Source organism: Lipophrys pholis (assembly GCF_963383615.2).
Source record: "Lipophrys pholis genome assembly, chromosome: 12".
Lineage (NCBI taxonomy): Eukaryota > Metazoa > Chordata > Actinopteri > Blenniiformes > Blenniidae > Lipophrys > Lipophrys pholis.
This window is the reverse complement of record NC_137641.1, coordinates 18,536,641-18,550,845: the sequence shown is the minus strand read 5'-3', so window position 1 is coordinate 18,550,845 and position 14,205 is coordinate 18,536,641. Positions and strand designations below refer to the sequence as shown.

Genomic DNA, 14,205 nt, shown 5'->3' with positions numbered 1-14,205 from the left:
GTTAGGTAAAAATGCATGAATCACCTCAAGGCTTTCTTAACGGTTGCATATGTACAATAATTGCCAAACAAACAACCAATTAATCAAATTATCAAAAAATAATTGCCACACAGTGAACTTGCAGCCTTTAGGCCCTCAGAGGGTTTGGAGCCCCGAGGCAGCGGTTTGATTTGCAAGCAATAATTCAGTCTTGCAAATACATAATAATGATTAAAAAAAAAGAAAGGAAAAAAAACCCAGTTTGCATGAAATCTCAAAACAAAGTACCTGAAGAAAAATTCTCAATTGCCAAGTCACATTGTTTGCAATCCACATGGCCTGATGTGAAGATGTAACTTAGAACTGATCACACTGTCAGAAATGTGAGTAGCGAGGATCAGTCTGTTAATTAACATCTGGGGAATAATTATTTGACCAGAAAGTGACCGTTCTCGCTGAAAGTAAAATAATCTCTTCCTGAGAAATACAAGAAACATGTAACAGCAGCTTGAAGTTTTTGTTTTGTGTTATAGTTGATGAATGTATGTTTTTTTTTTTTGTGTGTGTGCCAGTAATGCGAACAGGACGTTTTGGACGAGATTACTAAGACCTTTTCTGTTATACAAAATAAAAAATCTAGCATTATTCTATTCTATATGACAACTAATAATATATTATCTGGATTATTTAAAATGTTTATTACAACTTTGTGGCCTGTCCAGGGTGTCCAGTCCTCATCCTCAGTAAGCTGGGTTCGGCTCCAGCGCCCCACGACCCTCAACAGGAAAAGCGGGATAGAAGTTGGATGGATTTAAACTTTGTAGTATAAATACTAAAGAGCACCGCCTTCGTCTTCATAAATTGGATGCCCCTCAAGTTTAATATGTGCACCCCACCCAAAAAAGTCATCTGGATCTGCTGCTGCATGAAAGGTTGGTCTGCTTGGTTTGTTCATTCTGGACAAAGTTAGAAACATGGCGGTGCACCGTCTGGCTCTGGGGCTCACTCCTCATGTAGAAAAGATCAAAAACCCAACATGTTGCTTCAATTCCTTCTGGTCCAGGAGAACAAAGTTAGGACATATTAAAAAAACTTGCCAACTCAAGCTGGGAATAATAGCTTACCGCAGTTTGTGCCAGTCATAATAATGCTCTCAGGTGACCAGCAAACAATCAGGAAAGAAGCTATTATCCATCTTCGATATATTGTTCAGGGTCACGTGATGCTGGAGCTGATCTCAGCTGGGCTAAAGCAGGGGACACCGTCATGCAGCTTCATTGATATTATATATATATAAATAATGTGTGTGTGTTTTTGCTGATCTTTAGTCCTCTAATGAATTACATGCAAACTGAAACACACATCTGAATAAATATATCACTTTTATACAACAAAGTTCCAACGTATCCAATTCTAAAGGCACTCTCAAGGCGTTGGAATTCTAACAGCACAAAATATTTGTAGTCCATCACAACGCATCTTAATTTACGATACATGCACAGCCAGTTTGACTCATTTTCAGTCAAGAGCATTTGTCAACAAACAAGCTTGATCACATTGAATAGTTCATTTGTGCGTCCGTCCATCTCCTCCCACATTCGTGTGCTCTCCAACAGGCCGTTTGGGGTTGAGGCTTTTACCATCCCCACTGCACTCTGAAGGAAACGAGTTGATGAGAGGATTGACGACCAGGCTGGCAGCCCACTGAAGGCATCTCGCCGGGCTGGAAGGTGTTCGTGGTGGCCATGTTCCGAAGAAGAACATTCGATTTGTTATTAGCAGAAGAGTGCAGCTTATGTCAGTGAAGGGAAGAAGCCAGGGACCAGAGCCTCGCCTTGGGGATTCATTTTTGGCTGCTCGGAGTGGGAGACGTCTTGGCTGAAGTGCTCTCTGAGCTCCGGCGCCACAAGTGTTGAAATGATTGGCTGCTCTCTGGCTGGCTGTAGTGCTAAGTGTTATTACGCAGGTGTAACGACAGCTTTATGCTTAGAAACTACACTCCAGCACTCCCTGAAGATTCGAGCGGAAGCAGTTTGCAAACGATTTCCACTCAGATTATTTCATCACGGCAAACGACTTGGGTGTTATCGAGCTACTTTCTCTGTTATCATTCTGTTCATGTGATTCCTGCCATGTGAGGTCGTGTCAACACGATGAGGCTGATGTCACCCTCATTTGATGGACTGATGAAAATTAATTTGATCACCATTTGGCTAATGGGGAGTAATATGAGGTATTAAGGAATTATCAAGATGGAACATGGCCATATTTCAGGATCCATCCCTGAGCTGGATTACTGTCAGCAAAGGTTAATAGAGCCACTCATCAAGTGATGACCTCAGGTGGCACCGCCGTTTCGCAAGCTGGTCATAGTTGATTTGCATGTCAGGTGAAAGGTCGTTGAGGTTGTCTGTGATGCAGACTGTCCCAGTTCAGTGCTTCCTCTGAACGGCCTTGAAACAGAGTCACATTCGTTTGCATGGTCGGTCGGTAGTCTCTTGCAGGTTAACAAAAAGGATAAATGTCCATTCTCGACAGGAGATAAAACAAATTGTACCGCTCCCTGTGGGAAATCTGTCTTTGGCATAGTTTTACATTACTTCACAGAGCAGGATGTAACCACCATTACACGATGAAAACATTACCACATCAACAGTTTTTCATAAAACAGTTACAAAGATATTCAGGCCTCAAAGTCCAACAAAAAGTGTCCTCGTGTTCAAGGTTTCTCTGGCAACTGTCGCACAAGTCTAGGTCTCTACAGAGAATCATCACCAGATGTTAAGTTCTGACCTTTCAAGTAAAGTCAAGTGTTTTTAATTTGGATATAAATCCTCAGCAAATCTATCATAGGCACTTTACACAAATGGGAAAAAATCTGTATAGGCCTCAAAGTACAACTTGTTTTAAGTTGGTTGTGCAGTGTATCGTTTAAGACAAATGACTCTGGTCCAGAAAAGTGATTGATTAGGCAGGGGCTCAATGCTCACTGAAGGCATCCCTTCACTTTTTGTTTTGCCTATTGAAACAAATGGGAAAACCCCGGAGACCCCCTATTATACATTCAGTACAAAGCCTCTTGAACTGCTCTGGAGAGAAGCTGTCAAGATGACTGACATATGATTATTAAAGTGATAGGGGTTCAATTCCCATTCAAGCTCTGGTTTTTCTGCTGGATGGGTACGTAGTCTAATGGTTAGGATGACAAACTTTTAACAATGCTGTGTTAACAAAAACTGCTTTTGTCAACACGACATTGCGCAAAAATAAAGTAATTGAATGTTTTACATCTTTTGTATTGCACCTTGGTCTGTATTGGACCTGTTTTGTAGTGCAGCTCACTCTATGAATACCACTACAATAGACAGAATTCATAGGATGACTGTTTTTAGTTTAAGAAAGAAGATAATTGGTTGTCTACATTGCTGAGGTTCTCAAAATCTGGCCTTGGTCATTTCATATGACATTTATTACATATTGATCCAGAATGCACAAATTTGCTTTTTCTTCAACTTTACTGCAGTCACAACAAGTAGAACACACACACACACACACACACACACACACACACACACACACACACACACACACACACACACACACACACACACACACACACACACACACACACACACACACACACACACACACACACAGTATTCCTCTTTCTAATAAGAAACATGAATAGGCCCCTATGGCCTGGATTAGTGCAAATCTCCACTGTTTAATTACTGGATCCTATCACATTGTCAAAAGCATGCATTTGAGTGAATTTATTTGTATAGAATACTCAAAGCACACTTTTTAGACAAGCAATAAACTACATAACAGTCATAAGTAAGTATGAAGTAGAAACTATATTTGCAATAAAAGTGTTTTGAAAAATGGACATACTCTGTGGCAACTTGGGATTTCAAAATCAAAAGAACAAATTAAATGCCCATTTAACTTAAAAAAAATTTTTTTTAATTAATTAAAAATGGCCTAAAAACACCAGTCTCCTTTATTAGGTCTGCATTGAAAGTGCCATTTGGTTCCTCATTTGTTCAATCACCTTCATTAAAAAGGCGTCATAGCCAAACCAGCGATCTCTGACCTCGTGTGCATTTAATTTGCTCGCGGCTCCGAGCCCGCCGGCGATTACGCCCACGTGGGTCCTCTTAATCTGACCCACTGCACGTGTTTACTGATTTCTGTCATGGGAAGAGCGCTGCTGTCTGCCCCAGCCAGTCTTCCAGAGGGGGAGATAAAAACAGCTGTCATCTTTAAGAGCAAAAAGACACCACATTTAAAAACTACTCCAGAATAACGTTTATGTGGATAAGGACCTGATCAAAAAAAAATTTTGTTTGTATTTTACATATTTATTTTTGGAACCTTCTACAGTGAGAGGAGGGCACTTCACCGTGCAGGAAACAATGTGTTGATTTGTTTTGCTGCGCTTGTTGCTCCACATGCGTGCGTAAAAGTCTCCTGGGTGCGCGGACTGGACGGACACTTTCTGCAACTGTGCGAACATGAAGATCAACTTTCCGTTTCGTGTGCTGCTTGCTGCTGTGGCAGCTGTAAAAGGTGAGACGTGTGGCTGCTTTTGATGGGCGATGAACAGCTTCTGCTGTTGGTCTGATGAGTTTCCTCTGTTGGAGCAGACTCTAAACGAAAACCTTTTTATGTGTAAGGCAACTAGGCTGGAAGTGGCTCAAAGGCTTCAGCTGTGTTTACATAAGAACATCAAATGAGATGAAATGAATATAGTCTGCATCCTTTTATATACGCTTTGATGATGTAAACACACACAAACTGCATATGCATTTTCTGCTTGCCTCTTGTTGCACGATTCTTCTTTGTTTTATTTGAAGAGACAGATGGTATATTGTTGTTACAGCAATAGTATTAACTTTATTAAGGTCACGTTACATTGCGTTGATGTTTAAAGAGCCATAAATAAATATGTTTTGGACAATGTCAACAGAATCTTCCTCGGATATAATTTTTATTATTTGGAAGATTTATCATATAGGAATGTGTTTTTATTGTAAGGGTTTAGTGGTTAGTACCCATGGCCTCAACCCCATTTGGTTATTCCTCTGTCTGATGAATGAAAGTGACAGCACGCTCTCCTGTGTGCATCAGGAGGCTTCATCTGTGGGATTAAAGAGGCCTGCAGCTGAGGCTGCACAGCTGTTTCTCTGGTTGTTTAAAGATAACCTGCATTGGGACCTATGAAGTCGCAGTAAGCAGCCTGTCTCCCTGTGATACCGATATCATGCAAAAGACTACTCTCTGAGATTGCCTGGGCTTATATCTACAAATGATATCTCTGTGGACATTTTTCATCATGCACGTGTGTGGCTATAATGTAGGTCCGCCAGTGCAGGCAGGACCCAGCTGGGTTCTGCATGCGTGTCTAAGTGATGGAGTCCTGCCTTTGATATCGTCTCTCATTGGGAATTATGCATATGCATGTGAGTCTTATCTGTCAGTCCAGTCACAGATGTGCTAATGTGTCTGAATCAGTTAGAAATACTTCCTACTGTCTCTCTAAATGACACACAGGTACGTTTCCTTGTAATTTCATTGTTTAGGATGCTTCAGTTCAATGTCTTAGACTTTTGCACATGTGCAGCAGTGAACTAGGTCTGAGGTTGAAATAGTAGTGACAACATGAAATGCAAAGCGTTACACTCTTTTGTTGTTTTTCACTCATTTTAAAGACTTTAACTTCAAGTACATGCTGATTTTTGGGCCATATTTCCATTTTCAGACTAATAACCAAAGTTCAGTGATATCACTCAGACTGTTTGGTGTAGAATAATGTTTGATAAAAACAAACCAGATGGCACTTAGGTTAGAGAGCACAAACATCTGGAGGCCAGGAATAATTCTGTTAAGTTAACATTTAATAAGCTTTTCAGTTTTGCTGTTTTCTGTCCTTTATACATTTTATTAGGAAATGGAATCTTGTTTCATGGTTATGAAGGATGGTTTCATTTTCGACAACTGGTCTTGGATCATCACCAGTATAGGTGAACTTCAATATCCTGTCTGTGCAGTTTCATAATAATTTCATACGTAGAATCAATTTACAAGCAACTATTTTGGATCATTTACTCTGTTTTACACATATTTGAATACAAACATCTCACATCGTAATTTATACATGTACACAGTACATAACTGAAAATATAAAAAGACATTATGGGTCCCTTTTTAGAAGATGATGTAAAAGAAAATTGTTAATAAAAAAGAGCTTTTTTATTAACAATTTTTCACATGTCAGCTCTTGCTGAGAGTCACTGACTCCTCTCAGACATGGTCTAGTGTCACAGCAATGTCCCTTTACAAAGAAATCATATTAAATTGTGATGAAAAGGTACCAACTTAGAACACTAGAAAGAATGAAAGGAGAAAAAAAACCCTCAAAGCCAAAGTAGATTAGAGTGTTATCTAGTCTTTAGAAGAGATTATGAATTTGCAGAATATCCCTCTACTGTCAGATATTAAGCGAAGACAGATCCTCTCCAAGCACAGGCTCAGCGACCACATATTAGAAAATTGGACAAGAAGTCTTGGCTGCCAAATAAAAACTGAGAATTCAAACACTGCTTATCATATTGGTTTGCATCCTCCTGCTGTGTGAAGGCTTCAAACAAGTTTCAAACATTTACTCCAACACTTTTTATTCAGACTTCAGAGTTTACCACACTCTCGCAATTACGAATGACCTTTACAGGCAGAAATGGGGATGATCCTCCTTCTCAAAAAAAAAGAGACTTGCAAGCATTCAGACTAAAAAGCCTAATTAGGTAACTTATATACTGTATTTAGAGTGTTTGTCAATCTCTATTAATTCACATTACTGTCTTTCTCTATTGCATGATAGGATGGACAGACACGGCATAATGGAAGAATAAGAGTAACCACAAACATGTAGGAGGTGTCTGGTAGATTGAAGGTGATCTGTCATCAAGAATTAGTATTTGTCACGTAAATAAATCCCAAAAGTTTGATTGTGGCTTTTAAAGATATTGTTGTCAAAGTACATGTGACCACAGTCAGGTCAAGGTTGCAGAGATTTAATTTGTGTGGGATTCATGCCAAGAAAGAGTTAACCCCAACCCGTAAGTAATGCTACTTTTATGTATTAAGTGGCATTAGTGATTCCCCAGTAATATGTTTATTTTTAAATTAGTTTTATGCAAGAGTTCAAGCCGCCATCGTATTCAAGCTGCACATTTCTTAATGAACTGAGGAAGGACTACATGCTTTACCAAACTCAAACTAACTAGTGGGGTTATTGGGTTTATTTTATTAGCCTTTTTTATTTATTTATTTATTTATTTTGCTTTAAAAAAAAAATACACTACAAGTGCATCTTCTTCACATATGGTAATATCAATAATCTACAATGAGAACATGCTTGTGAAGAATGTAAAATGTATTGCTAGGATGTCTTGCTATGACAAAGAAATTATATACTTTTTATTATGTTGGTCAATAATTATCACCAGTATTTTGGCCTTTTAGGTAAAATTCTCTCCAATAAACTGACGTCTTCACTTTGCATGAAGAAAACTTCTGTACATTCACGGTTTGAACAGACTGAAACATCACTCCTCAAAACTTTTGGGGAAAAGGGAAGAGGTTTTGTTTTGGTGAAGGTTTTTGCCTTCAGAAAAGACATTTTTGTGAAAGGGAAAGTCATATGCGCTCATTAATTATAGAGCACTTCAACATGGAGGAAGGCAAATTACCGCATGTCTTTGACAGTGAGGAGTAGGATCTGTCACATAGAGACTCCTAAAGCATCCAGCAGTCACTGTGGAAGTGACTTGTTACCTCTCAAATGTTGCAGGTGGTATTTACTTCACGGCGACGCAGATATTGTATGTGGAAAATGGAGAACAGAGTTTCTGTGGTGAACTACAACAGAGACTGAGGTGATCAGAATACCATGTATGGAATATTTACAAACTACTTCTGAGTTTTAGTGCTAGGCATGGTATTGATGAATGATTGCTGTAATTGAATCATTTAGCCATGATTGCTGCCATCTGGATATAAGGTGTGCAGTAGAAATTACGCTATACTGTCTATTTTGCACTATTCTATAATGACAGCCATCGCTGTTAAATATAGTGGTACGCTTTGAGAAATGTGAATAGACACTTGAGAGAGGCAAAAATAGCAAAGGTTTTTAATTGTTTGACAGCAGCTTGCATGATAATGCATGGAGGATATGTTTGCTCCTGACAAATTCAACTCTTTTTGTCCTTTCCTCTGTTCAACACAGGAACTACTCTTGGAAATATACGATATTTCCTTTATAAGCTCTGCCTTCACCTTGATACTCACTCCTCTTGGTTCCCTGAGACGACAAAATACCCTGATCAGCTTTTTGATCCTGACTCAATCCTCCTGGCTCCCAGTTCAACCCTCAGTCATCAGCTCTTTGGTTTGTCTCCCCAGCCAAAAACTCTTTTGTCCTTACTGCATCCTCCTACAATCCTCACCTAATGTTCCCAGCTGTAGTTGCTCACTGACTCAGTAAATTACAACTGTGAGTAGCAAAATGGCTGATATGATATCCAACATTGAAATGTTAAGTTATAGCAGTGGTATAAGTCAATGGCCCTAATCTTTTTCTTGTTACAATTCTTTTTCTTTCAGTTGCTGAGAGCCAGAAAGTGTCTGACGATACTGTGACAGCCCAGGCTCCAATTCCAGTTTATCCCAACGTCAACTTCCAAGTCCTCAATGTGGACCACGTATTTTTGAGACAGGGCAGTATAGAGCAGATGGGGAACTCTAGTCAGAAGCCACAAACTCAGACTTTTCTCATCACTGGACCTGGCGGCGGGCTCCTCCAGCCGGCAGTCAATGCCTCATATGGCCCCCTTACTGTGGATGCTCCTATTTCTCCAGATCTTCTCCTCAGTGGGCGCAAGATCCTGCCAGTCATTTTGGCTCGCCAGGTTCGTTCCTCATCCCCCACAGTCAAGATTCTCTTCCACATGCCCACGGGCAACAACATCACTCTTGGGCAACAGACAGTGTTGTCTAAAGACGATATTGGGAGGAAAAATGGTGATGCTAAGGCCAAGGATGGAGCTCACTGTGTGACGGCTTACGCCTTTTGGGAGACAAGGGAAGTCCGTGGAGCTTGCTTGGTGTCTCCCGGCGGATTCTGTGTCGCACAGTTGAAGCTGGAGCCGACGTGGTTCAGCTCAGCCAGCAGATCAGGAAGCTCCAGCAGGGAAACAGACAGAACAGAGGGAATTAAAGGGATTCGGGGGAACCTTGTTGAGGTTTACTTCCAGAGTCGGTGGGACCGGACAGGCCAGTGCGCTCCGCAGGATAGCCTGCAACGAGTGGGAGTGGGGAGAGGAAGGGTCTCTGGGGGATCCGGGACACCAATGAAACGAATAGGAAGTGTCAATCTTGTCAGGGCTCCACCAGGGAACCCCACCTTTCTTCGACTCAGGCTCGGAGGCGCTGTGGTGATTCAGACTTCTTCTAAACCCCTCAAGACCACCGATGTAGCAACATTCTACGTCTTTCTTGCAAGCACGTCTACCATGGAGACTTTCACCCTCAGGTAAGAGTGAACAGACTTGGCAACATTGTTACTCTCAAATGTCCATCTGTAAGTTGATGACAGCCATTTGGGAAATTAGCTGATCTTTTAGTGACTAAATACTGCGAGAAGCTCCTGTTGTGTTTTACAACTTGTTTGGCACAGTATCTAGAAACCACCTGCATGATGTGTTTAATTTGACATTATCAAAGAAAACATTATGAAAACTACAAATAATATAAGCACTGCTCGTATCCAGCTGGTGCAAGATATGACTAAATCATATTTAGGTATTATAATACATATTTAGGTATCGGGGTGGCTTTCAATTAGAGATGCACCGATCTACATTTTTTCACTTCTAATCTGATCCCGATACACGAATTTGGATATCTGCTGATACCAATACTATTCTGATACCAGAGCTCCGTTTGCTCTTAAAATTGTTATTATCATTATTGTTGATTTTATATGAGGCTGTGAGAAACTCCTCTCTACAGGCAAGTATGAAATGTATGAATGTATGCATGTATGCTCCCAAAAGGCAACTTGTGGTTAGTCTAAAGTCAGAAAAGGAAACAGTACAAACAATTTTTGTTAAATTTGGACAATGTTGGGGTCTGCGTGACGTTATCATCTCATAATAAGCTTTTTATACCTTTCAAACCTCGGAATAACTTCAGTAATCGCTGGGGAAATTCTTTAGCCACGCAGCAAAAACAGCAGTGTTTCCAGCACTAACGCAACACAAAGATGATAGGACTATTTTCACAGAGTTTCGTATGGACAAGGACGCAGCTTTACAGAGGTGTGAATCGCCTGCTGACAGCATGGAGGAACAAGCTTTTCATTGTTTTGATGCTGCTGTCAGTGCCATTCTCTTCGGCGAGCTGACGTTTTAAAACGGTGACGCCTGGCTGCAGAGCGGCCACCTCGCTGTACAACGGCTTTGCAAACATCCACATTTCTGTGTTGCTTTGTGGTGTTTTGAGCATAAAATACGTCCAAACAGCGACATGTTGTCATGAAACGTTGGATAGTGCGACTACCTTAGCCTGCTCGCTGGCTCAAAACTGTGGAATGGATTTCCTGCCTCATCACTCATTACTACCACTGGATCGCAAATCTCTGCAGGTTAGATTGGAAATTTCCGATCAGTGAATCACATTGGTATCGGAATACCGATACTGATCCCTACATTCAAACGGAATGTTACATGTTTGATTGCCCATAGCCACCTGTCTACATGTTGAAATGTCCTTGAGCAAGACACTACACCAAACACTTAACCCAAATAGCTCCCAATGGATGGACTGAGCGACATGGCAGCCGTCTCCATTGATGTGTGACGAGCTGAATGTGATTAACAGTGTAAAGTGCTTTGGGGGCTGCTTAAAAGTTAAAATCTGTTTACCATTTACTATTTTACTTGATTGTAAAAAGTACATTAATAGGAGGACACTATCCCCCAGGAGAGTGAGGACTACTGAGGGGTAGGACTACTCAGATATATTTTAAGCCTAAAATGGAAGAAATATTTGTCATTTTGGTCAGTTCAATGTTTTATTCACATTCTATTCAATATAATGCACACATGAGGGTGGTTCAAACCCAATTTTCACACTGGAAATTAAAAATTTGAATTTAGAGAAGCTAAGATTTTTATCGTCATTGCACATTACCGGGACATTTTATTTGAAAACGTTCTTTTGTGCAGATGCATATGATGAAAACAGTAGTATATGTAAAGAAGCGGCATCAATTTGCACTATTTCAACACATACTTTTTAATGGTAAAAAGTTCTCATCTGCACCTTTTCTTATCCTTCATTCTCTAGTATTGGGGTTAGGGTTAACCGTAGCTACTTTCCCCAAATCTGCCAGAAATGCCTGTTGTGTAGACCCTTGCATCACAAAATACTGTAGCAAATACCGACTCAACCTTTAATCTGTCAGTCCGTCCATTTGTCCGCGATATTGTTCTAAAACGTTTAGGGTCCAGGCCACATCTCCTGTGATTTAAGATAAGTGTTGGTAATCTCTACAATGAGTCAGTGCAGTTGTGAAGTCAAGTCTCAGGTCCTCGAGGAGAGGCAGTACACAGGAAACACAGCAGATTAAATCTAGAAGTTTCTTTGAGTTGGCAAATGCTGCCAATTAAATCAAATTTTCTTTTTTTCTTTTTAAACATTTTTCATTGAGGGTCTTACCAATCATTCTTTTATTTAACTGAGATCATCATTGGATTTTTATAATGAAATATTCAAGGGATTTGGTCGAGAGGGGTCTTTTTATTTTCCTAGTTTTGAATTTGGGTACGTCGTGCACAAGAAGTTTAAAGCATCATTTCCAACAACAGTTGCTTCATTATGTCATGAATGAGGTTGAAAACAAGCATCTTGGGGGTATTGTGTAAGAATTGTTAGTAAAACCCGTAAAGCATAAAAAGACACCGAGTTGAACTGCCACGAGATACAGTATAGTTCAGTATATGCACCGAGGATATGCTTCATGCATTTAAACGGTTACTTAAGACACTTGAATACTGATCAAGGCCCACCATCAAGGCCGTGCAGTCAAACGCACGAGTGCCAGCGTGACTTGTGACGTCTGCCACTTTTACCAGCTTCATAAATCACTTGACATCCTATATTTTGTCTGCTTCTTCTTTATAATTATCAGAGAAGATTGGTGAAGCACTTTTCCATAAATATGGGAATAATTGGCAATTATTTCATTACAACAGGTCCCTCTGGTTGTTCTGCTTCATAAAAAACATGCTTATTTGCTGGGCCAAGACAACAAACACCTTGCTTGTACCCTTTGGGTAAATGTGAATTTAATACAGAGCAGTCTTGTCACGTTGAAAAGCACTGCTCAATCTTTTCTAAAACTTTCTCATAGTTGCCATTTGGAGCACATGACTGGGTGCAGTGTGACACTTTTTATCAGTGCCCCCGAGATCAGTAGGATGTAAAGCCTTTGCGGTTAGGCTTCTGTTTCCAGTCTTTGCACTACTTAATGGTTTTGTTAGAAAAGCAAGACAAATTTCTCGTTAATCCCATGATTTAGTGATATCATGCTGCAAACATACCAAGCCCGCTGTAATCTGCTGCAGGATGCGGGCGAATGGAGAAGAATGTTAAGATGTGCGATTAATCCACAGGGCATGCGGTAGCTGTGCGTCAGTCAAACCCCAGGGCTGTTCTCTAATACGAGACTTACCATTCACAGACACAAACATGCCTGCAGACGCACACAGTCCCACTGACCTGAATGCAGCTGTGCCCGCATTGTTGAAATGATGTGGATAAGATTTGGTGGAGAGACGCTGACCCTTTTAGCATCTGCGCTTGTTTGGACTATTTGTAAGGATTTGCAGCCTCTTCACCTGAAATGCCCCAAATTCAGAGCGGCTGCCTGTAACCGATGAAGTTCCTGCAGTTAGGCCGTTGATTTTTTGGTCCATGTATTTTTGACCCACTGCCACATCCAGAATGAGATTGGACAAGAAGAGGGGGACTGAGCGCAGCCGCTAAGTCCAAGTGAAGGCTAGCTCTGAGGAGCTTGGCAAAGTGATTGATTCCTCCTGGGAGAAATCCCTGCTCCACTTCCCTCTTTGGCCAAAGATTGAGTCCACTCCAGCAGGGTTAGGCCAGATAATCTGTGGCCCTGATTGAAAATGAATCAAGAGGTTAACTCTTTAGGGTAGGAGATGATCTGGGCTGACTGCAGGGATTAACCATGTCGATCTATGTAAGAGTGTTTGTGTGAGGTTCCGCCACACCCACCTGTTAAGCACATACGTACTTTGTCAACAACTATTATTAAATGTTAAAAAAAGAAAAGAAAAGAAAAAAAGCCCTGGCCACACACTGCATGCAAGCAAAAAAGGCTCATTTCCTTTTGCATGGGGGTTAATGGCACAAACAAGCAAAGAAAGTTGTTGAAAGTCTTTAACATTTCAGTTTTAAACAGACTTACAGGTTTTAGTTAACACCAATGAAGAGTTGTTCAGTCTGAAATATCTATTCGGCTCCCCACCTGTGGTCATGAACTCTTGGTAGTAAGTGACAGAGACAAAAGAGGGAGGATAGAAGTGGCCACAATGAGGTTTCTCTGCAGGGAGGCACTTGTCTGCTTGTGGACAAGAAGCTCAGTGATCCAGCAAGATCCTGGCATTGAGTTACTGCTTCTCCACACTCAATAGGAGCCAGTTGAAGTGGTTTGTACCCCGGGGAGGGATGCTCATCAGGTGCTGTTGTCAGTCTAATACTGAACTGGACAAGCAGCAGGGAAATGATTTATTGAACGTGGCAACAAAAATACATTTCAAACTTTGGGAAAACAATAATCATCTCCGCTTACAACTTTCCTTGGTTTTAAGTCGGTCTGTGATTGCTGTGACAAATGATCACCTGTTGAAAACAGATGTCTGGATATGAGATTTAAGAAATGAACACACCTTATTCTGTAACAGGCCTTGGGTTTTTGATTTGTATTCTGATCTGGTAGCTTTAATCAATCTTTATGTCACAAAAACTCATTAAAATTGTTATTGTAGAGGTTTTTTTTTGTCTGTGCTGTAAGAACCTTGACCTGGAAAATGACCTTCACAGAAGTACTTCTTTATATTGCTTTGGTTGAAT

The 14,205-nt window shown here is 40.6% G+C and overlaps 1 protein-coding gene across 1 annotated transcript in view; it reads left to right on the top strand.

The window, feature by feature from the left end:
- Positions 1 to 4,496: 4,496 nt before the first annotated feature.
- The window catches only part of LOC308118269 (transmembrane protein 132D), a gene marked incomplete at its 5' end in the record, with an annotated part of 42,393 nt that continues 32,684 nt past the window's right edge, over positions 4,497 to 14,205 (top strand). Inside the window, 2 exons of the mRNA XM_080477619.1 lie at positions 4,497 to 4,551; positions 8,650 to 9,577. Of these exons, the coding sequence (XP_080333745.1) occupies positions 4,497 to 4,551; positions 8,650 to 9,577 (983 nt within the window). The remainder of the gene's footprint in view (positions 4,552 to 8,649; positions 9,578 to 14,205) is intronic.